This window comes from Telmatherina bonti (genome assembly GCF_933228915.1).
Source record: "Telmatherina bonti genome assembly, chromosome: 4".
NCBI lineage: Eukaryota > Metazoa > Chordata > Actinopteri > Atheriniformes > Telmatherinidae > Telmatherina > Telmatherina bonti.
This window is the reverse complement of record NC_136622.1, coordinates 21,842,303-21,866,047: the sequence shown is the minus strand read 5'-3', so window position 1 is coordinate 21,866,047 and position 23,745 is coordinate 21,842,303. Positions and strand designations below refer to the sequence as shown.

The 23,745-nt window shown below is 40.8% G+C and overlaps 1 protein-coding gene across 1 annotated transcript; it reads right to left on the bottom strand.

The window, feature by feature from the left end:
* Nucleotides 1-5,734: 5,734 nt before the first annotated feature.
* On the bottom strand, nt 5,735-21,250 carry fignl2 (fidgetin like 2). Its single transcript, XM_079239710.1, has 3 exons — nt 21,151-21,250; nt 19,585-19,725; nt 5,735-10,178 (listed from the first exon to the last, which is right to left on the bottom strand). The coding sequence occupies exons 2-3, from the start codon at nt 19,607-19,609 to the stop codon at nt 8,137-8,139; spliced, it is 2,067 nt and encodes a 688-aa protein (XP_079095836.1). The 5' UTR covers nt 19,610-19,725; nt 21,151-21,250; the 3' UTR covers nt 5,735-8,136.
* Between the last annotated feature and the right edge of the window lie 2,495 nt (nt 21,251-23,745).

The window sequence follows — 23,745 nt, the reverse complement described above, 5'->3', positions numbered from 1 at the left end:
CTGCAAACATCAGGCCTGCTTTGTGTGTGTTGAGTCATTTTGAGGAATTTGCACCGCAGAAACAAACTACAGATTGTTTTGGGGCTTTAAGTATGAACCCCTAAAAGTGTAAGATATGTTTATATAACCTGTTTATACACTATAAACAGGATGGGGATTTTACTAGATATCCATGACACCCCGATACTGAAACAGAAAGTACAAGCAAATATGAGAGGGCTCAGCGGACTTCCACCGAACTGTAGGTGGTGTAATGTTGAGTCATTTTACCACAAGCTCTTAACTTCCAGTAAGACACATGATACCATATCTGCACTAGACAGTGAGTGCCCAGAGGCCAGAGGCCTTAACTGACGGAAGCCCAGAGTGCTCATACAGTAAAATTCAGGATTTTAATTGTGATTTCTAGTTAACTTTCTAGTTAATTTCTAGAAAACACAGAATTATGTGTGTGTGTGTGTGTGTGTGTGTGTGTGTATAAAAAACAAATGAATTAATTAATTCATTCATTCATTATCCTAACTGCTTAGTCCAATGAAGTCCAATGAATATGCTGTTTTTATTTTGGCCGATTGTGTACAGTACTTTGTTTCAACTCTGATTGTTTTAAAGGGCTTTATAAATAAAATAAAGTTGACAGTTGAAGGGCTGTGTGGAAGCTGGAGCCTATCCCAGCAGTCATTAGGCGAAAGGCAGGGTAGACCCTGGACAGCTCGCCAGTCCATCGCAGGGCCACACAGAGACAAAAAACCACTACAAATTCTAATATATTCAATTAAATAGTCTTGGTAATTTTTTTCATGCTGCTGAAGTAAAATAAAATAAACAATACTACAGTCAAAGTATCTGTGGCCTTTACATTTCAATCCATCACAATCAAATACTATAAAATTAACTTTTTAGTCCATTTGTATGACGAAATACTCTGGGTTTTTTTAAAAAAAGCAGAGGGTTACTCATCAAACCCCCACACTTAACTACCCTCCTCCCATGTCTGCACATGTATACTCGTTAGTCCAAAATATACCATCACATTGGTTCTATGATTTAATGGACTAGCAGGCGTTTGTATGTAAAATAAGGTGTACAAATATTTGCCAATAAAAGTTTGTCAGATGCAGAACAGCAACCCAGAATTTAACACGGCAAAAAAGAAGATGAAAAGACTCAATAAGGAAAACGTCTGAATTGAACTGAATAGAAAACAATATTTTAAAAAAATAAAAATAAAAAAATAAAAAGATCAACAACAAAAGCCAGTTACATAAAATATACCAGAGAATAATAAAAGCAAGAAAGCAGGTGTTTATCTCAGTTCTCGTATTAATTTACTCGACAAGCTACTAATCGTGTTGGGATCGCTTTGGGGGTGATGAAATTTCAAGAGAGACAAAAACTATTTAATTGGTTTTAGTGTTTCATCAAATCTCAATAATAAAATATTCAAGCACAAACATTTACTCTGAAAAATAATTCTACATACAAACACCTCAGCTCACATCCTTATTTACAACATGTGTACTTTAACCTGTTTATTTCGTAATTGTGATAACATGTTTATGAAGCAGTTATGAATGTATGAATTCACGTGCACAAAAGATGAATGGAAACTTTAATAAACATGGTTATCACAAAGGTTAAGTCTGTCTCATTTAAATGATCATTTAAAAAAAGAAAACTAATTTGGTCGCAAGCTGCAAACAGATTTTCTTTTACAAAAGCAGAAACATTTTCAGACCGTTTTCAATGTTTTCCATAAAGCCGCCACCAGGGGGCAGTCATGTTGAAGACTTAGTATGAGCATCCTGTATTGAGATTTTTAAACAGATATGGTTGTAGGTATTTTATGGTAATGTAAATCTCGACTGTGCCCAATAACAATTTAAAACATCTCAATTTTTTCTCATTTGGATTATATTGTATACTCTTCTGTCTTACACTGTACACTCCACATGAATAAGGAAGTCTCTGCTACAGAGCTTACTACATAGACCCTCTACTGAAGGTGTTGCCTATGTGAATACATAAATACTTGCAGGATGTGACCAGACTAATGTCTGCTTGGTGTATAACTACAGGACAACAATCTCCCACTAATATGGATTCATCCAGAGTGATGTCCTTAATTTGTTTCACACTTCAACACTCAGTATAGCTATATTTATTGGAAAGTTGGAGAACTTAGCCTAGTTATTTCCAACAAACCTTTTGGTATTAATTCTTTGTATTATAACATAGATGGTATTATGGGACGGGAAGGGAGTAAACAAAACAAAAAACAACAAAAAAAAAAACACACACAAAAACAAAAAACAAAAAAAAAAAGCCTGTAGCACTTCATGGAAAGACCTGTGTCTAACTAGACAGTCCACTAGCACCTTCCTACAATGTCCTCTACTGTTTGATTTTGTGCTTGTGTTGTTCTCACTCATATGTACATCGCTTTGGATAAAAGCGTCTGCTAAATGATTGACTGTAGAATAGAATTTTAAAAAAGACACACTTTCAGGCATCTGTGCACTCAGAAAATAATCAGATCATAACTGAATATATAAAAACTTTGTATAAAGGTTTTTAGTACACACCAATAAACTAAAATATTGCAAAAGAATATTATCTACTGTCTAGTTATTTGTAGGGCCCCCATTTCTCTGATTGGCCAGATGAGGGAAGCACAGACCAACATGAAACCTGTATTTCTTCAACATGTTCAGGGGTCTGTTTGAAATTAGATGCCATCATAGCAACACTGCACATGATAATCTACAGACCACCCAGCATAAAGCTAATGTAACTTTGAAGAATTTCTTGAATACTTTAATCAACATCAGTCAACATTTGTCTCTGCTGCTATTCTCTCTGACACCTCTGTTTTTATCAGACATCTATCTGTTTATTCTCCTTTATATCTATTTACTATTTATTTATTTTGTGATCACATTTAAGTCATGTGAGCGGGGGCAGGCCAAGGCATTCTACAAGGACATTCCACCTGTCAGATCCAATTTCCTGAGAGTTTTGATGGACTAACGCAGAAACAATGCAGCTGCAAAGGTTTGATCATTTCCTCCCAAAAAGTTTCCATTGTTTTGTTCTTACTTCAGATAAGCTTATGTCTCTGGTATGAAGTTTGAAGTATTGTAATGACCTTAAATCTCTTTAATCAATTCAGATTCAATTCAGAAAGTGAACTGCTAAATATTACAAACCTCATAGTATATGACCAGGTTTTTATTGTGCAGACAGAGAAAACATTTAAAATAAAATTATTTTAATTCTCTAAAGAAAATCTTGTGAGAAGAGGATCGGTTTTTTGCAACCCTTAGCTTTTCCTGTGTCATGGACAAGGGCTTGAGAGGTATTTGGGATAAAGAAAGCCATGTTAGGTACACATTTGGTATTGAGAAAGATCCTCACCCCAGTTTTTATGTTTTTGCCACATTTTCTGTATTTTATGCCAATCTATCACTATTTTGAGGGTGCTTTTAGGTAAAGGACACCAACATCTGGAATCAATACAGATGTGCTGGCTATCTGTGGAATAGCCCCCCCCCCCCCCCCCTCTCCCCCAGGAGAGAGGGGGGGGGGGCTTGGAGGCTGTAGGCTGAGGGGAGGGTGAGGGGCTGGGCTAGTTGCTACTTTGGCCCTGGGGGTCTGTGTGTCCCTGACTTCAAAATAGACTTGATTGCTAACAGCTGGCAGTCCTAACTCACCCAGTGTCAGAGCTCTCCTCTGATGACAACCTTGTCAGTATCAAGGCCCACACAATGGAAGGCCAAAGGTAGAGAGGAGGACTGTGTTGGTGTGAAATGAGATTCAGGGAGCGACCTTTTTCTTTATGAAGGTTGTTGCCATAAATAATGTCCAAGTTTTTCGTCAAGGCACCTCTGAATGAAGCCCACAGTGTTGATGTGCAGCATGAAGATCAGATATTCAAGTTGAGAGCATGCTGAGAGGGTTTATCAGTCATGTGCTGCTTAACCTGAGTGCTCTCCTGTTTAGCACAAATGACAAACCATTTGATATAATCAGGTTAGATAAAAGCTGCTACACGACCAGTTCATCCTCCATATCCATGAATTCTCTTTAAACCCAACAGAAGAAATGCAGTTATTATGATAATTAAATACATATTATTTAAAGTCAATTCTCTAAAGTCTCAGCAACAATGTGGACAGTGTGAATGAGCCTTTTCCTGCTATTCACTTCCACATTATGAGTAAATAGGACAGCAACTCATTAGCATCTTTTATTATCCAATTACAAACTCTGCTCGCCTAATTACCTCCAATCAGCAGGGACAAGAAAATGATTGACTTCCTGGAGGACAGCACTCACTTTAGGACAAAAAGGACAAAGTGGTTTTCTGTCACTTACTGGTTGGAAAGTTACTCAATGAAATTAGAATATTGAGGTTTGCTGCTTCGGTCACATTGTCAGTGGTGAAAGTAACAATCATAACTTCTTCTGTAGCAATATTGTTGTGAAAAAGAGGTATAACCTCTGGCGATTTTGTGTTTCAAAACAAAAAAATTATATTACCATGGGAGGATTGTCATGTTATATTATGCAATGATGTCACATTTCCATTCGGTTTATTCTGCTTGTGTTTTTCTGCCAATTTTGTTGTTGTGTTGGTGACAGCAAAGATAATTCTGAAATAATTCTGGAACAGCTGCAAAAACGATTATCCTTCACCAGAGGATGAAGGGTAGTTGCAGCACAAGGTTGTGCTTACAACAGAGCTATGCATCATTGTTAGACAATTAATTCCTTTTGTCATTAAGACCAGCAGCACCGCTGTTCTGCTCGGATTCAGTCACAGATATTTCAAACTATGCTTTCCACAATGTGGAGTGATGGATCCTGCTTAGCGCTTCAACTTGACTTTTCAATTTATTTTACAACTCTCAGTTAGTTTTGAGTCTTTGAAAGATGTCCGGAAAGGCTAGAAATAGCACTGGGCAGGCCGCTGGGACGAGCTGTTGTTTACAGACAGTGACAGGGATGAAGGACCTCTGCGCTCTGGTGCTGGACTTGCAGCCTCAGGGGTGTGCTGGTGCAGCTTCTGTGGCTGGTCTTAACGCTGTGTAACACACAGATACACATGCACATGCAGGCCAGCAAAATTATTAGCAAACAGATGCACAAAACCCAACAAGCTTTTTTCTGTTATGTTTTCCATTTTCAGCATACACAACTTCAGCTACTTTGTAATGTTTGAGTCTACACAGATACACAACCTTAAAGAGCACAAAAACAGTTTTAGGGTTAGCATGGGCACACCTCAGCCCTTTACATATGTGCTTGTTACATTTATTCCAGAATGATTTCATCTGATCACTGTATGAAATTCATTCAAGTTTATCTTAGATTTAAACCAAAACCTAATTATGTAGCTGGATGAGCTGGCACGGGATGAGATGTAACGTCACTATAAATTAGTATGCTGACCTTAATGAGATTAAGAAAGTCTTCATATATAGACTTAAACCTGATTAATGCACTCTGGTGAACTGAAATCCAAAGTGAGGTGCGGGGCACTAAGAAAATAGCCGCAATGCAATATTGACAAATTTTGTTTAATATTGTGTGATACTCTTCTCTTAAAATACAGTCTTTTCTGAGGTAGACTATTACAGTTCAAGAACATTATTATCATTTTTAAAACAGACATCAAAAAGACATGAAATAAATACTTTCATGTACAATATGCCGCAAAAATGAGGTAGAAATGGTTACAGAAAATGTACAACAACCAAGAACAAAGTTGCTGCAGTAACAGATTGAAGCGTACAAAACAAAATCTTATTTTGTTGGACAAACTGAAAGTGAAGGAGAAATTACAAGGAATTGAAGCAATTCTACCACTAGTCTTCATTATTATTTCATTTATATAATTAAATGTGAATAATCGCTATCCAGCTTGAGCCAGGGGCTGCTCTGTAATCTGTAAATATGTTTCCAGGTTCTGCAACATTGACAGGAATGCACTGTGGGGGTCACTATGATTGACCTGGCTGTATGGCAAGACTGAAGCCACCAGCTGGTGAGAGAAGGCTGTGCTGTGATATAGGATTGCCAGACATCAATCAGCCTACTTCCACTCCAGAGGAATCGCTATAGGGAAAGGGGATGGTGGGGGCTGGGGTGGGGAGAAGATACAGCGCCACATGGTTACTGAGGCTTGTGGCCAGGGGGCAATCCAATCTAATGAGATTGCATAGGGGAGAGAAGAAAAAGAGAAAAAGAATGATGAGGATGGGAGGAAGAGAGAGGAAAGGATGGGAGGTAATATTACATCATCTTTGTGTGTACCTCCTTACGACCATGGTAACAGCACAACATACGACCTCTTCGCCCGCAGAGCAGTGACTGGGTTTTTCCAGCTTGTTAAATCACAGCTGAAGGACTGCTGCTGCAGGACAGATACTCCTGGATTGTCTACATGTTGGCTTTATATCTACAAATTAGCTGTGAATACATATACATCTGGATATGTTGAAAGCTGCATGTAACAACTTGTTTAGATGGGTTTTTTTTTGTTTTTTTTTTTGCAACTGTGTTTTTTTGTGGCGTTGTGTTAATTTTGTGTTGAAATTTTCCTGCTGACTGCATGTGTATGACTTTGTGTTACATTTACACTTTTAGAACATATTTTGCACCAGTAAAACTGTGAATTACAGACATGCACATACAGGATATGTAAACACTAGATTACACATTGGATCAAATTGAGGGGCAGTTTGTCCAACAAAAGAGGAATATTTTCTGTATTCTACATCGCATTTCTTGAAAACAATCATCACTTCACCATAAACTACAACAAAAGATGAAGAGTAAAAGAAAAAAAACATATTTATATATTCATATATAATAATACATGGATTTATGGCATCAAATATCCTTTGAAATACCTGAATTACATTCAATGTTACTCTTTGTAGCATTTTCAAGTTTCTCACCCGAGGTACAAGCCCAGTTGTAGTGGGTTTTGCCAAACTGTCAGGTTTCTCCCCACACCTTTATCTTGCTTCGTGCCACTTTCTTCTAAGACCCTAAGATTACATACATTCTTTATTTCATATTTCTGAGGTAAAGAAATTCTTCCTGAGCATTTCAAACAAGACTACATAATATGAAAAGAAAAGGAGTAAATGAAGTAGGAAAACAGACATGCTGCGGTAGAAGCTGGATGTGCTTGTGTTGATCTGGAAGTGGTTTTCTCATGAAAACTGCAGTCAGTGTGGAATGTGAATAATAAAGTATGTTATCAGTTAATTGTACCACATTAAGTCTGAGCACAATACCACTGTTGTGTTAAATAAGAATGCATGATAAGTATTTCTGCAAACAAACAAGCTGCGTGTAACAAAATGATTTCACTTTAACAACAGGACAAAGCAAGCACAGGTTCAAATATGATTCACTTGTGTTAGAATAGTAAAAATAAGCTGTTATGTCATGATTTGGAAGGAAGCTATTGGGAATATTAACTTGCTGTCATTCAGATGACCAGTCCAATTTTTTAAATTAAACAGTACTTTATTGATTATGTATTTGGTTTGACTAGTTTTGGTCAAAATATGCTGAAGTGTTGCTGATCCCAAGCCCTTTGCACTGAATGATTAGTGACAACCCAATTACCAAATTAACGTTAGAATAACATGGAAGTGGACTGGAAATAAATATGGTCCTGAGAGTACCAGCCAAAGGGTGGGATTTTCCAAACCCTGATTATACATCATCTTGGACCATGTCATGTAGCAACAAAGAATTGATTTCTTTCTGGACCAAGGTAGGATCTCAAAGAATATCCAAATAGCTAACATATTTTCTCATTAGCCAAATGATTTATAAACCAACTCACTAAACAAGATGTATTCACCTTTTGTTTCTTTGGGAAAAAAATAATATATTGTGAATTTTCTGAACTAAAAACAAAATAGCACTCCATGGCAAGCTTCTGCCAGTGAAAGAACTTTGTCTGCACTCCCCTAATCTTGAGCTTCTTTGGCTCTTTTGGCCGCACAATCTGTAATGAAAAGAAAAAAAACCAAAAAATTCCCAAGGTTCCCTATGTCAAAGCAAATATAGGGTCATAGTGCAGTCCAGGTACGGTGACTGGCTGCCTTCTCAGTGGCTATACATTTTACTCCACTCTATACAAGTGTCCAGTTCTTTTGTAGTTGTGTGTGGCCGCACCTTGCAGAAAGCATTCTCAAAGTCTGTGAAGTCTGGGGGTTTGGGGGATGTGGAGAGGCCATGCATGGCTCCGCTTGGAGAGGATGCTGAGGAGAGAGCCTGCTGACTGAGCTGCAGCAGCTCCCATACAGAAAACCCCTCTGTGCGCTGCAGCACAGCGCTCAGCTCCCTCTCACTCAGGCTGCAGCCTTGGGGCGTCAGCGCTTGCAGCAGCACCTGTCTACGCATACCTACATCTGGTAGGCCAACATGATATCTCTTAGCAAAGCTCTGATGTAGTGCATCTTGCAGTAGATCTGGCCTTCCAGTAGCACATATTAGGATCACCAGACTTGTAGTCCCCACCTGGGCTTTCTCCAAGGTACCTAACAGTACCTGCCTCAGGCCTTCCTCTTCCATGGCCTCCACTTGACTAAGTAGCACCACTGAGGGTTGTCGTGCCCCTGCCACCTGCAGCAGAGAGCTCAGAATGTGTTCAGCCTCAATCTTTCCTTTAGAGGCCAGCATAGCGCCACTTACACGGTAAAAGGATGCTCCCAACTGTGAGGCCAACGAACGAGTCAGTGTGGTCTTACCCCCTCCTCTGGGGCCGAACAGCAGGACAGTTCTTGGTGGACGTACCACTGGACTGGGCCTCAACACAGGCCACAGAAGGTCCTCCTCCAAGGCAGCCTTAACATGGGTGAGCCCAACCAGATCACTCCAGCCCAATGCAGGGAGGCAGTCCAGTAACTCCTCATTGATTAGTTCCAATAATCGGGGGTCTGGGCTCTTCATAGTTTCAACAGTTGGAGTACATAACGGAGGGCGTTTGAGTGTTTGAGAGCGGTGCTGCTGCTGAGTGAAGCCCTGCTCTGCCACCCCATTCTCCCCATTCATGCCTGCTGGAGGACTGTACTCTCCTCCTGCACCAAACTGAGGTGATACTAAAGGTTGGGAGGAAGGCTTGGTGGACTTGAATGTTTGAGGGTCTGTGCTGCTTGAACTGCTAAAGCCATTTCCCCGACACTCTGTTTTGTCATTCACACTGTAGGGAGAGTTTCCTCTAGTTTTCAGTGGATCATAGCTATACTTCCTGTAGCGGGGCCTGTCCCCGCTGTCATCCTCCTCAATGCTCATCTCAAATGCTTTTCTTTTCAGTGTCCCACCAGATTCAGATGCCCCAAGGTTAGCGCTTTGGTAACTGTAGCTGCCTCCTACCACTGTGGGCCTTGAGGGAATGGGGGTAGGAGCTGGTAAACCAGAGGGGAGGTAAGTGGTAGAGGGGTGGCTATAGGTGGGAGCAAGACTGGTCTGAGGAGGGTATGTGCTGGGGGGATAGTTATAGACTGGTGTGGTAGGGCTGTAGCTGGACAGTAGAGTTGGGTTAGACTGAAGAGTGTGGAGGGAAGCAGAGGGAAGTGCTGCACTGGGTTGAGGACAGAACCCTGAGGAAAGATAGGTGCCATTGTAGCTAGAGGGATACTCGCTGGAACCACTGCAAGAGCTGCTGCCGCTGTAGCCAGAATCTGAAAGGTTACTGTTCACGACTGACACGCTGTTAACCCCTGGAGGCCCGGTGGATGTGGCTACAGTCTTGGAGCCTGAAAGGCTGTCATGGCCTCCAGGGGGAACCAAGGGATAGGGAGCATCAGTGCTGTGTGTCAGCGGCCAAGGCTCCAGCTCTGTCTTTTGACCATTCAGGCCCCCAAAGGTCCCTGGCTCTGGGTAGGTGCCCACAGTTGGAGGCCGGTCATATGGTGAGTCCAGCACACCAGCATATTTCTCAGCATAACGCTTCAACAAATTTGAGGCTGTGAGGGCAGAGATGTCATCATTGGCCCAGGCATAGTTGTAAGAGCTGCGGCTGCGACCAGAGTAGAATTCTGACTTGTGAGCTGGAGAGGAAGTGGTGGAGGAGACGTCCAGGTGCTGCTCAGGCCACTGGCTGAGGGGCTGGGCATGCTCTGGGTTCCAGTGCATCTTTAACAAGCCTGATGACAAACAAACAGGAAAATTAGGTCACCTTTTTTAATAAAAACAATTAAGTTATAAAATAATATATTAAAGGAGCTGAGGTGATTTTGTTTTACAAAATCTTTAAATAAGGCCTGAACTGCATGTTTTAGTGCTTAACACAATATCAAATAGATCAATATCAAATATATAATTAAGGCCTTTTTAATTAAATGAATTAATTTATTTTTAGTCAGTCACTTTCAAACACATGCATGGAAAGTAATATGCAGCCTACCAGGTACAACATTCTTAACATTTCTAAGCAGTCATATTACTTAAACTTTATTATAAACGACAAAGTAAAAATACCTACAGGAAGTGTGACTCTGCAGTCTGTGGATTTTTAATTTTTTTCCAATACAGTTGATGCTGTTTGACAACCAAAAGCATCAGCTAACATTCAGTTTATTACAGACAAAACATTGGAGACTCTTTGATGACTAGTTTCCTCACTGCTGCGTACATACTAACACGTGGCCAAAGTCTTCCCCCTTAAGCAGTCACTAACAAGAAATTGCCCTTCCTGTATTTGTAAGGGAATATTTTTTCAGCGTTACCATCAAGCGCAACATCAGAAGGGGGTCAAATTTCCCAAAGAGGGAGAGGAAGGTAAAGACGAGGTTGAGAGAAACAGAAAGCTACAGAAACAAAGACAATGGAATCAGATCAGTGGGATGTGTGTGTGTTGTTTTGTTGTTTCTCAGCTTATGTTGGCGTAGTGATAAGATCCCACTACTATTCCTTCTACGAGTAGCATCTGCAGGTCTCCCAGAGGAGCTATTGTTATCTTCCTGTGCATGTTTCTCTGAATGCCTGCTTTCTGCACTCTGCACCCCCCACCTACCACCCACCCACCCACCGTACACCAAAGCTCCAAAGGCCCAGCGGCTTGCTGGACACAGAGAGGGAGAATTGGGAGGGTGTGTGTGAGTGTGAGTGTGTGTGTGTGTGTGTGTGTGTGTGTGTGTGTGTTTGTGTGTGTGTTTGGACACTGTTATGGTGAGAGTGAGTGAGAAACAAAGGGGGGGGGGGGGGGGGGGGGGGGGCTATTAGAAATGCAGCATAGAGTACTATTCATCAGCACAGTCTCCTATGGAACATTGGGAAAGTGGAATGTCTGTTTCTCTGGCTGACTTCAGCACTCATCTGATTGATCATCACTGACTTTACAGAAGGGAAGGCAGATAACAAAAAATGTTTCATAAATCCTGTTTTTCCTCTGTGTCCTCTTATGCAAAGGTCTTATTTTCATAAACAATGAGTAGTTGAAAATCCGTTGTCCAATTGTATAATACACGTGTCAATATTTCTACATTACTATGTCATTCTTATAGAGTCGTCTATTTAATGAAGGGTAGTGCTGTGTCTTGCTAAGGCATTAGCTTGACATTCCACACATAGCTTGGCATTATTGAACTGTCACGATTTACCCCGAGGTGAGGACTACTTCTGCCAGAAACAGGGAGTTAAAGAGGAATATGGCAAAAGCTGTCATTGCTGCACTCTGCTGTTCCTTTTGCAGACGCCCAATGATTCATTATTCATGGCTGTCTGTGTGAGTGGAGCCAGGATTCTTATTGCCTTTTAAATCAAATCTCAATATCCACGGGCCAAGACTCTGCTGTTCCTCTCCCACTCTCTAGCTTATTCCTAAACTTTGGCCTCTTTCTTTCCAAACCTCCCCATGTGTGTTTTCAGATTATGCCCGTTGTTTATTCAGTCAGATGAGACCAGGAGACCAGATGGCCACTGGATTATCATGTCCTTCATATTCAAATGCACTGCCTTAAGTTCCCAATGGCCATCCCAGTTCAAGTACTTCCCTAAACTTCTGCCAGCCCACACAACCACACACCCACTGTAGCAAACTGACATCTCACATTATGTTCACTTGAAATTTTCAAAACATGTAGAGGACACTGAGGCTGTCCACACCCTGATGACCACATATTTTTTGTTGTCTGACTTGCAGGTCTTCGTGTAGGCTGTAGAAACCATATATGTTCTGCTGGCCCTTCCCATCTGCAGCCCAACCAGTTTGTGAGCAGCTCCAATAATGGATCCTGTGTGTGACAGAGATGGATGAGAGCCCAGGGGAGCTCATAAAACCTGCAGAAGGGAGGGAGGGATGGAAGAAGGCTGGGATGGAGGGAGGGAGGGAGGCAAAAGAGTGGACAGCAGGCGCTTCGTCCTTCCTAAGCGGACTGGAGTAGACATTAGAGGACTCAGTGAGGCGGGCTAACTGCTGTCCACTCCATCATCAGAGTAGCACTAACACGGAGTGGTACACAACCCCCCCTGACCAGGGTAATGACCAGCTGCCCATACCTGAAGAACAAATTTACTTTTAAATCTGTAAGTCATAACTTTCTAAAAACCTTTTCACAAAGTGCTTTATATTATGTTTTTTCTCTGGGTAAACCTGCAGAGAGTTAAATGAGTGAAAGTATGATATTTCCCAACAATGAAAACAGGAATGTTGAAGCACATTTTAGCCCTTTTCCATGGAATTACACTTTGCCTTCTGCTGGATTGTGTTTTTTAGAACAGTAACACTGCAATAAACTGAGCAAGCTCTGATCTACACTTTTGCCTAAATCAGAGCCATCATGTAGATTAATTCACTGGAGGGATGGGAAGAAAGCTAAGATTAGAAGTAGGAAATCAGGACAATGCTGTCATGCTGTGGATAGCTGTAAAATCATCCAATCAACCTCAATACATGCTTCAGTGCAACGCTAGATTGAAAATTACTACGGATGTCAAAGAAAGAAGACAATGCAAACCAGTAGCCACATTTACTGCAACATTTAACTACAGTAGTGAACATTTTTTGTTATACGCTAGTGGCACTTCTTCTTTTCCTGCCACAATCTCATCAAATCTTACTTGTACTGGAGGAGGATTATAGATTTAAAACATATATTAAGAATGGAAAAGGACGTTAGTTTGTTTGAAAATCAGTAAACTAGTCATAGTATGCCTGGAAAATTATTTTATATTTTATTATTGGTCAGCTGCACCGCTGAATTTTGAGTGACGAAACATAAACTGCAGCTTATAAGTATACATATGTGAATAGATGGCTGCGCTGTTGACTGATGGCTTTGCTTGGCTGTGAAGAGGTTGATAAGAACCTTCTGTGCATGCACATGAAACTTCCCACTCTTTGTGTGTGCGCTCTTGGCCCCAGGAGAGACAGATGTTCTTCTGCTGACCGCCTTACTGTCTGTGCGGCCATTGTAGTGGATGACCATCCAGCAGACGTGCATGGATCGGACAATTCAGTTGGCCCTGAGACAAAGCCAAAAGGATCCTATTGTCAAGGGCCTGTCTAATTATGGAAATCTTATTAATCTATTCAACAGCAGTCCACTGACAGCTTTTGTGTCAGCCTGGGATTTATTGAAGACCTGTGTGAGCTGCATCCTTTTGTAGTGTGTGATGAAGACAGTGGTAGTGCTCTTTTCTGTAGCTTTACTTGAGGAGGCCCTAAATTTAGAATTAGTTCACTTGTGGCTTAAGGGTTATTGTGATTTCTGCCTCTCAAATGCTCAGAACTAATACTTCCAAAGTCATTCAATCTCCAGTTGAATTTGTGAAACCCAAGTAGCTTTTGGCCCACGAAGGCTGGTATAACTCTTGAGTGTGTTGTGGTTTTCTATAAAAGAACATATCAGTGGATGAGGTGAAACGTTATCTTGGCGGGAAGCCCTGAGATGGAGGGTTACAGTGCCGTTTCACAACTCCCAGGAGGTTGCTTTCCCTTTCTCCCTTCCCAGCACTTTTGTTTTCCTTGCCCTGAGGTACAAAACACACATGTATGCAACAAGCCTTCTGGGACAGCATGCTATTAAACTGTGGCAATTGTGAAGGGGCCGCTTGTAAACAAGACGACTGCGGATCAATCCAATCAAGCTCTATTAAGGGTTGAACTCAATCTCCGTTCACCAATCAGAAAAAAAAACTAACACCTCCACTGCATCATACACATCCACACAGAGGCACACATTGAGTAAAACAACATGTACCTTAAAAAAGATGTACATATATTTAAATATCTTGTCAAATCTTTTGTAGCACTTTGGTCTCATAAATGCTTTAGTAAATCAGCATTTTGTTTGTTCAACAAGGATTTTTTTTTTTTTTTTTTTTTTTTTTTTTTTGCAATAGATCTTAATGCAAAAACATAGCCAACATACAAAATTATTTCCTCACTTAAGAAAATTTTACTGAGACACAAAGGTGTAATTATTTTGAGACTGCTGCTTTGGTTGATGTGGCAGTATTTCCAGGATTCAATTTAGACAACAACACTTTACAGAAAAATGCTTGGAACGGCTTCAGTTCACAGAACTTTTTTTGTGCTGAGAAAATTAAAGTTGATGCTGCATCTGTTGTTACATATTCAGCAAGCACAAACTGAACAGAGCTATTGAATGACATATCGGCTTGATGGTCATAAATATGTAAAGCAGCTTATCACTTTCTTTGGGAATCTTTCAAAACTATTCCTCATTTTCAACAATCATGTCCAAAGAGCTGTTTTATGCAGGAAACATTACACATGATGGTAAGCTCAGACTGAGTGAGAAGCAAAGTAGAATCAGTTATTTATGTTTTTTATCTTGATTTGTTGTTTGAAGGCCCTGAAGCCTTTTTTTTTTTACCCTTTTTCTCAAGTTCACTGTGATTTATGACACTAATATCAGACAGGACATTCTTTCTGGGCCATACGTCGCTGCATACTATTGCTCAGTCATAAAAGCACCAATCTGAGGGGCCGGCCACATTTTACTGCACGGTTTGTGAAGACAGTTGAAAAATTGTCTTGAGACGTCCTCTCACTTCGGTACAGGGTGCACATTTTATTAGCTTTTGCACAATTTCTATCTGAACATAGTGGGACATTATTATAGATTTTCCTCGGTGTATTGTGATTATTTATGTTGTGTTATATTCACAATATCTCATTGCTCTGTACACTTCCACCCAACAGATTTTGAAAGGCCTCTGTTATCGTCTGTGGTGTATTAAAAGCTGTTAAAGGAAGTGCAAGGTCAGTCCTTGAGGCCCTGGCCAAAACTGCCAGAAGTCAGGGATAATGTGAAAACTGGACAACAGGGACCATCATATATCAGCCATGCATAATTTGGCATTGCTAGGAAAAAATTATTATAAATGTATGCATTAGTCACGGGCCTGCCATCAGTCAAAGGAAACACAATCCCACACTCCCACTCTGCCTCTCGCTCTCTGGCTCATCTGCTCTCTTTCAAGGCCCTAAAAAGATGTAATAACAGAAGAGTGCAGGAGCTGTGGGGAGGAGTTTTCACACCTGCTGCCCAGAGCACGAGCAGACGCAGCTCTTTTCAAAAACGCATCGCCAGTCCAGTCCCAGGAGGAGCAAGCCCATCTCCTGCAGTGGCATTGAGGGATGTCCTTTCTATGTGTGTTTGTGTGTCTATTTGCCTCTCCTTTTCTCTGTACTTTTGTCGTTCTGCGGATAGAGCGATCTGTACTCCATGTATCAGAATGACAGTTAGACTTACTCTATTTTTTGTTTCATCTTCCTCAGGGGATGTTGCGGACCAACTGTCAGAAGAGTTTCTGTCAGTATGTGGAGCTTATTTTTGTTTTATTACAAGAAAAGGACAAAAGTGCACTATGCTTTGAAAATGAAGTATGAAATGAAACTGTGTTTGTCTGTCAGTTGATATAGTTGGGGTAAATGACAGCTATCAATGAAAACCAATATAGCAAACTTCTACTATCCAATTTATCAGCGCAGGACAAATAGTTAGCGTCATTACAGTTTGCTATTTTGTTGAGTGGCTCGAAAGGAAGAGCAGCCAAACTTCTTGATGGCATTAGTCAAACATTGATTAATTGACAAATGTGTTTTGCATTGCTAATGATGGTGCAGCAAAAGGCATCTGAGCGTGTGCTCATTTTATAGCACTTTTTTTCAGCACTATCCAAAAACTAGAGAGTTTTAGGAATAATTGTTGGATGCGTCACTTCATGCTTGTAATTTTAGAAACAAGTTCCCCATCCCCCGTGCCGGCTAACGCACGTCCACAAATGGCAAACACTCCCCCCCATCCTCTTCCACTGCACCCCCCCCTCCCTCTCTCCTTCCTTTCAAGAAAAACAGGGTCCCTATTTTCTGTGACTGCAGGCTGGCTTTGGGTCATTGTGTCCACTAATATATCAAAGAACAGCTGTCCTAAAGCTCTGTGATGACCAATCACCCCTTCCATCTGTCTCACACAACCAATCTTTCTCTTTTCTATCTTTTCTGACCAATCTACTTCTATCCGTGTTCTTCTGCTTCCCCACCGCGCTTACTTCCCTCATTCCCACTGAGCATGTTGCATTCCCTCTTTTCTGTCCAAATCCCCTGGCCCCTCTGTGCTCCCAGCTTATGCTTTCAGCACATGGACAGCTCTGGGATTTGTTATATTCTGTAAGTACAAGCACAAATTAGAGAAAGTTCAATACGTGCAACAGCCACACATCCTTCTCTGGTAGTGCTTTTTTTTTTTTTTTTTTTTAATGATCATCACACTACAAACACCTAATGCCATTAAAGTATGTCTCAAGTGTAGTCATTTACTAATTAGCTGTGCTTGTGTGAAAAATGCATCTCACTGTCAAGCTCTGAATTCTGCTGCCTCAGGAATCTGGTGAAGTGTTGCCATCCAAATGAGCCTCACCACCCTGCTTCTTAATTGGACCCTTAACGGGAGCGCAGCCTTTCTTAATGAGCTGATAAACCCTGTGAGAGACAGAAGACTGGGCCCTTGGACTCACTGGGGCCTGGGTCCCTAACCTTCTTTTCTTATGGACACAAACGTGCATACAGCCACACACATAGACATGCACACACACGCACACTGCAGGCTAATTAGAGCCCATTCACACCCACACTAATGATCCTAGGTCTTATTCACACACACTTCAGCAGCCAGTGTGTTTACTCAAGGATGTCGTTGGGCCCTCTGATGCACTACTTATACCACTCTGCCTACAATGGGGATAGGCGCTGGCATGGCTCTCTAGCCCGCTCCTTCAGGGGCCAGGATGGGATCCACTTCTTTTTCTCTATACAAACTGCTATATGACTTAGCAGAGTCATTTACAAAGACTCACACAAAACATAAAAACAGAGCCAGAGAGAGAAAAGAGAAGGGGTCACTCAGAGGAGAGCTATAAAAACTGCCAGATCTGGATGCATTCTGTGCCTGTGTGTGTATGTGTGTGTGCTGCTTTAAAAGAAAAGGTATCGCTACACCAGCCGGGGCCCCCAGCAACAAGAGTTAGGGCACTCCTGGGTTGGCGGCCTGGGACTGATTTAAGAGTGTGTTTGAAGTGCAGATTACAGATTCTTTGCACCAAATCCCTCCAGGAGTATCCATGGCCCCTGGAATCTCTCTCAGGTTTCTTCTTAGGTCCAGTCATAGCTTTTCACCTCAGCTTGAGATATTCTGGACTGGCTGGAGACAAGGACTATGGCTGGACATGCCAAGGATGAGAGAGACACTCACTACAGGAATCCAGACCATTGATATTAAAAATCTAAGAATATCCCCAGTGACAAAGACTTGGGTTTATTCTATGTACCTGATCTAACCAGATCTCACAGTGTAAACATTTGTACAGTGGAACTCAACCATGCACAAGACCAGAAATGCCCCACAGCAGGAGCCAGAAGTGGCCGAGGAAGCAGAATTGCTCCACGTTCCCACAAACAGGATTTCAACATGGAGGTGATATTCTTCGCATGTCCAGCACATATGCAAAGTCCCTCACAGTTGGATTTCACTGAACAGAATCATGACTACAGTCTTTAACTAAAAGACAGTGAGCAGCAGTGTCACCAGCAAGCACAGGGGTGAGTTTGTGTGTCACTGGTAAACAACATGACTACCTAACACTGCTGTGTGTGCTCAAACGATCCCTCCGTTCACAAACACACACTAGCAGGTTGTTCTGAAATTATTTCAACCGCGACAGAAACCTTGCAGTACAAAGCCACACTGTACACAAGAAACCATCGGTTCGTTGAGCAGAAAAGACCTAACCAGCACGCCGAGTCCTCATTGTAAAAGAAAATCAGTCACAAAGATCAATATTCTGAAATTTTTCTATTAAGAATCAGCAGTGTGCCATCTCTGAAGGTATGCCAACTATTCCACCATCAGTTTGCGACATTCTTGGATGTGCAGTCTGCTCCAGCAGCACTGAGTGTATTCTGTCAGAATGAACCAGTGGGGTAAATGGAGTTAATGGAACAACCCTTTGCACAGAATTTGGTGGGAAACAACACAAATATGCATTTTCTTGGAAATTAATGTATTAGTTTTACCTGAACGAGTCAGCCAAATTACATTCCCCAATATAAGGATAATGTAATGAGAAAAGCATTTTTTTTAACAACCTAATTTAAAAACCACAATACTGACTTGTAAGAGGACGTGTATGAAAACACAATAGGTCAGGTACTTATTTAGCTATTTTAAAGGTAAATATTACAAAAAGCATAAAATAGCAATGGTAACTGTCAAATAGCTGCTTGTGAAGCTTTAATCAGGCTGTTTCCACAAACCCACACACTTACCTACACTGCTGCTGCAACTCATTTTGAAATGTTAATGGTACAATCAGAAGTTTCTATTATCAGTTTTGAAGTAATACTTTTTAAATGAACCGTTCTGTTTTATTTCTCCCTCTTTTCTTCTAACTGTCATGCCAATAATACTCCTTTGAGTTGAGTTAAAGAGCTGGGAGAAAGGAGCTCTTGAGTCCGAGGCCACAGAGGCAGCCCCCATGCTGGCCAGCAAACAATGCTGTTTTGGAGAGCCAGAGCACTGGACTCCAATGAAACTTAGTGGGAGGCTGCACAAAGTGGGGGTGCAACACTGGACACATCAGTTATTAGGTCAGCAACGTAAAGTGTAAAGAGAGAGCAGGGGGCAGCATGTTGGGCGGTGAGAGTGGAAAGTTCTGTGCTGCTATACAGGTAAAATGACACTTGCAGAGTTCAGGGGTTTCAGCTATATGAACCATTATCTGTCCAACCTCATTCTTCTCCCTCTTCTGTCCACCATCTCCCATCCATGTGTACAGCCTGCTGATGAAACATTTAGACAGGGCCAGTGCTCAGGGTTTAGCATTTCCAGTGTACGTCAAGGAAGTCATGTTTCGGCATGGAGGCTGATTTTCAGTTACTGGTAAATCTTTCATTCTGTTTGCACACGACAAAACAGCGTCTACCTTTGTTTTGGACTGGGGGCTCATTGATTCAAACAAAGTCCAACTAAGTCAAGTGAGGTTCTTTGGTGTGTAGGGTAGAGAGAGAGAAGAGTTCATACTCACTATAGGGGACAATAGGACTCAGCATTCTGTGGAGCTGGTCTCTGTAAGGAGGAATGCTGTTTCATGAATGCCAGCTAAGGTTAGCGCCAGTCCGGCTGTAGTCCATCACTGGCTTCAGCTTGCAATCACAACAGAACAGCCCTGAGAGAGACAGAGAAAGATAGAAAGAGGTGAGGCAGACAAAACCTAACATGTCAACCAACCCTTTCAGGCAAGCTCACACAGCAACACGCGTACAAACACACAGAACAGAACTCTACCAGAGTATGATAGAATTACGGACCAACCTGAGAGCCCTATCAGTGTAACAAAAACAGAACACTCACACACAGTCTGCCAAATTCAGGCACACAAGGGCATTCATTACAGACAGGCATTAAGCTGATTGTGGAGCTGTGTCCAGCCTCTAAAGAAGGCTTTCTAAATCTGCCTCACAAAAAGACTTATGCATACCACTGCTCTGTGCACTGAGGCAATAAAGACTGCATTCTTTGGACACCAAATACTTTTGGAGTTGTACAAGCGCAAGGCAAAGCAAAATAAAGATAGCTTTGAAAAAAGTTTCCCGATGTATATAAACAAACAACAAAACTTGTGACTTACTTGCATTAATGATTAACATCATGTTTCTTTAGAAATGAAGAAAACATGTAAATCTAAATGTAAGACATATTACTTTACTTCAGTTTTTCTATAAGCAAAGATAAAGCAGCATAAAATATGGCATAATTCTATTCCAGTTTGGATTGCAAATGTCAATTTAATCATAGACAGATTAAAGCCAGTTTAATCTTTCAGTTTATCTTGTTTTGTTCTGATATGAATTAATTCACTCTGAAAAACATTTTGTTATATATTAATCTCTTTTTGTTGTTTGTTTTTCTGTTTGCTTGTTTAGTTTTTTTTTTTTTTTTCATTTCTATAGACACCAAAGCATAATATTAATATGCACAGTTAACACAGAAAGCAAAGTAGAGGAAAAAACTTTTTGAAACTGCATACCAGTTTTCAAAGATCTGTGTGGGTATTTTTAGTCATGCATAAATATTTTAAAATATCTCAATTTGCACAAATTTGCAAACCAGCTTTCTAACTAAATGCAGCATTATTCTTCAATAGACACTGTGCTCTTAAAAAGGCAAGCGAGGTACGAGTTTACATTCTCATATGAACCACTTACAATGAGGAGATATTATGCAATAACTGCACGGCTGTCTCTGGACACCAACAGGCTTCTCGCACAGCACTGTCTCCGGCTACGATCTCCTCTAATTTAACTGACAGTTAACTTTTAACACTCAGCCCATAATAACAACCTGTGCTACATGCAGCAAACCACAGTATCCACTTTAAACAAACAGAGCTCTGGGTGGAGAAAGCAGAGCTGAGAGGCTTTGGTTTGCTTGGGGGAAATGTCTCATGGTCAGTGGCCAAAGAGGAGAGCTGCTTCAACACGCTCAGTTCCGGTCCTCCTTCAACTTCAGCAGAGCCAAGTCAAACAGCAGGGAGAACAGCAGGCCATGACAGCAGATCAACACATAGTGCAGAGAAGACAAGCGGACTTACCTATTCATGCCTGCATGTCCTCCATCAGATCTGAAAGCACTGGGATAATCCCTGGAGCAGACCAGACCCGTGTGTGCACTGCTATGATTTTTTTTCCACATATGGGACACAACTCCGCTCTCTCCCTCCCTCTGTCTCTCTCTCTCTCTCTCTCTCCCTCTGTCTCTCTCTCTCTCTCTCTCTGGCCAGTGACAACAGAGTGAGCGCTCAGCACCCTTCCCCCATTGATCTCCCATCCCCCTCTCCCTCCCCTCCTTCTCTCTCTTTATGCTAAAAGTATTTAAGTAAGAAGAGGGGGAGAAAAAAAAAGGGAGGGCAGCAGGGAGGGTAGAGAACTGACCAATCATCCTATTTAGGAGAGAGAAGAGGGTACTCTTATATTGAAGCTGGACAGTGGACAGAGAGTTTTTGTTTAGAGGGAAATGACCAGTATAAGTTTGGTTTGGCCTGGGAGGATTAGAAAAGATAAACAGTGGACAGATTGTGGTGAAAAGACTGAACGGAATGCCTTGTTTCTTCTCTGGTTGGCTGAAACAGTCCATCAAGTTGCTGGAAAAAATTACTCACAAGTTGGAGTGGCTTACCTAATTACTCACAAAAATGTCACACTACCAGTGGCATAACCTTGTTTGGCAGCCCGACTCTGTTAAAGACGTCTTTGAAAAATTGCTATAATTGCTCAAAAAGTGTGGATATGCCAAGCTACCGCATTCACTCCTCTCATATCCTTAAGGTAAAAAGGAGAAATACAAAATAATGTGGTTTGACAAGGGGCCAGTCAGTTTGGAGGTATTTGCTAATTACCACAAGAAACACACAAAACCCTGATCCTGAACTGTCATGTCACTATCATACTGTCGCCACAATACTTGGCTGGACTGATCCAGCAGGTTATTTTAAATACCTATTAGAATAAATAGAAAATAGGTTTGATCCAAAATGCATGAATAGTCATTCATTCATTCATTCATTCATTCATTCATTCATTCGTTCGTTCATTCATTCATTCATTCATCATCCTGACAGCTTAATCGGATGAAGGATCGAGGGGGAAGCTGGAGCCTATCCCAGCAGTCTTTGGGCAAAAGGCAGGGTACACCCTGGACAGTTCGCCAGTCCATCACAGGGCCATTAATAAATAAATTAACTATAAGCAAAACAAAAATCAGACCCTGTTGGCTGTAATTTTGAGCCTTAATTTCTTTTTTCCTTTTTTTTGGTGGGAGGTGCGGTGGGGAGGTTACAAAAAAGCTAATATGTTTAATAACAAAGTGGTATGTCACCTCTGGTATTTCCAACCACTTTCGTTGCAATTGTTCTTGACTCTGTCCGCAGATTCTCAGTGGGTATCAGATCTCGATATCGGTTGACTCACTGTTTAGTTTGCAGACCTGTTTGACCATTTGCTTAATTGGAGCTGGACACCATGTGATCTTTATCAACTTGCAGTACTGGTGCACCACAATGAAAATTTCAGGAGCACAAAGAGCACTTCTTATTTAAATTCAAACTGAATAGTTTTATAACTGTATTCCTGAAGATGTTTTGGTGACAAATAAAACATTTGCAACAGTAGAAATTAAGAACTGCTGATCATCATCTACCTTGGCTTTTTATAGTTTCATACTTTGAATTTTTTTATTATTATTTTTTATTTGCATTTTATTTTATTGCTATTATATTAGTAGGTTTTATTGTTTTAACATCTTACGGTTTTTTTTTTTTCATTTTTATCATATTTGTGATCATTTTATTGGTATTTTCTATTTTGTGAAACACTTTGGTCAGGAGGTGCTGTTTTTAAATGTGCTATATAAATAGAATTAAATTGAATTTAATTGAAAGAAAATCTTATTTTACAAACACTAAAGATGTTTGGAGTTTGAAGTTGAGTTGGCAAACAGGTTGCACAGAGGTTGTGCTGTTCACACTGAATATGAGTGCACCAGAGTTATCTGTAATCCCTTTAAGGTCCAGGTCTATCATTTAATAGAAGTAAATTTGCTGTGACTTTGATACATTTTTTTGAAATGTAGAAATAAACCTGCCTGAGCCATCTCTACCAATTGGTTTGGGTATGTATGTTGGGTAACATTGCTGTTTCTAATCTATTTCACTGCTGGTACATTATGAATAAATTCTTTTTTAACATGCCAACAATTTGCTAAAAACATTTATGCTATTTATTCTGGTCCAAAAAAAAAGGAAAAACACGGAGAAACAATTTTTCATGGACTTTTTGTTAGTGTGAAAGTTAAAGGGTTAAAGACAGCTGATACACACCAAAACATGTTCGTCACAGCAGCAAGAAATCTGAATATCAGCAACAGGGTCAGGTTTGTACAAAGGAACATAGACACAATCTGTTCTAGGTAATTAGAATAATTGCAAATCATATTATATCCATATCAAATTTCTTCAATTTGATGCTTCAGTCAAGTCCATAATTACCGCATCAGTTTGTGTTTAAGGCCTGTGTGATAGAAGAAGATATAAGTTGATAGAAGAACTGTCACCATCAACCTCTCTAAAAACTGCAGACAAATTTAATGTGCATGTATGGAAAGAGCCCCATTTGGCTGGTGGATATTGTAT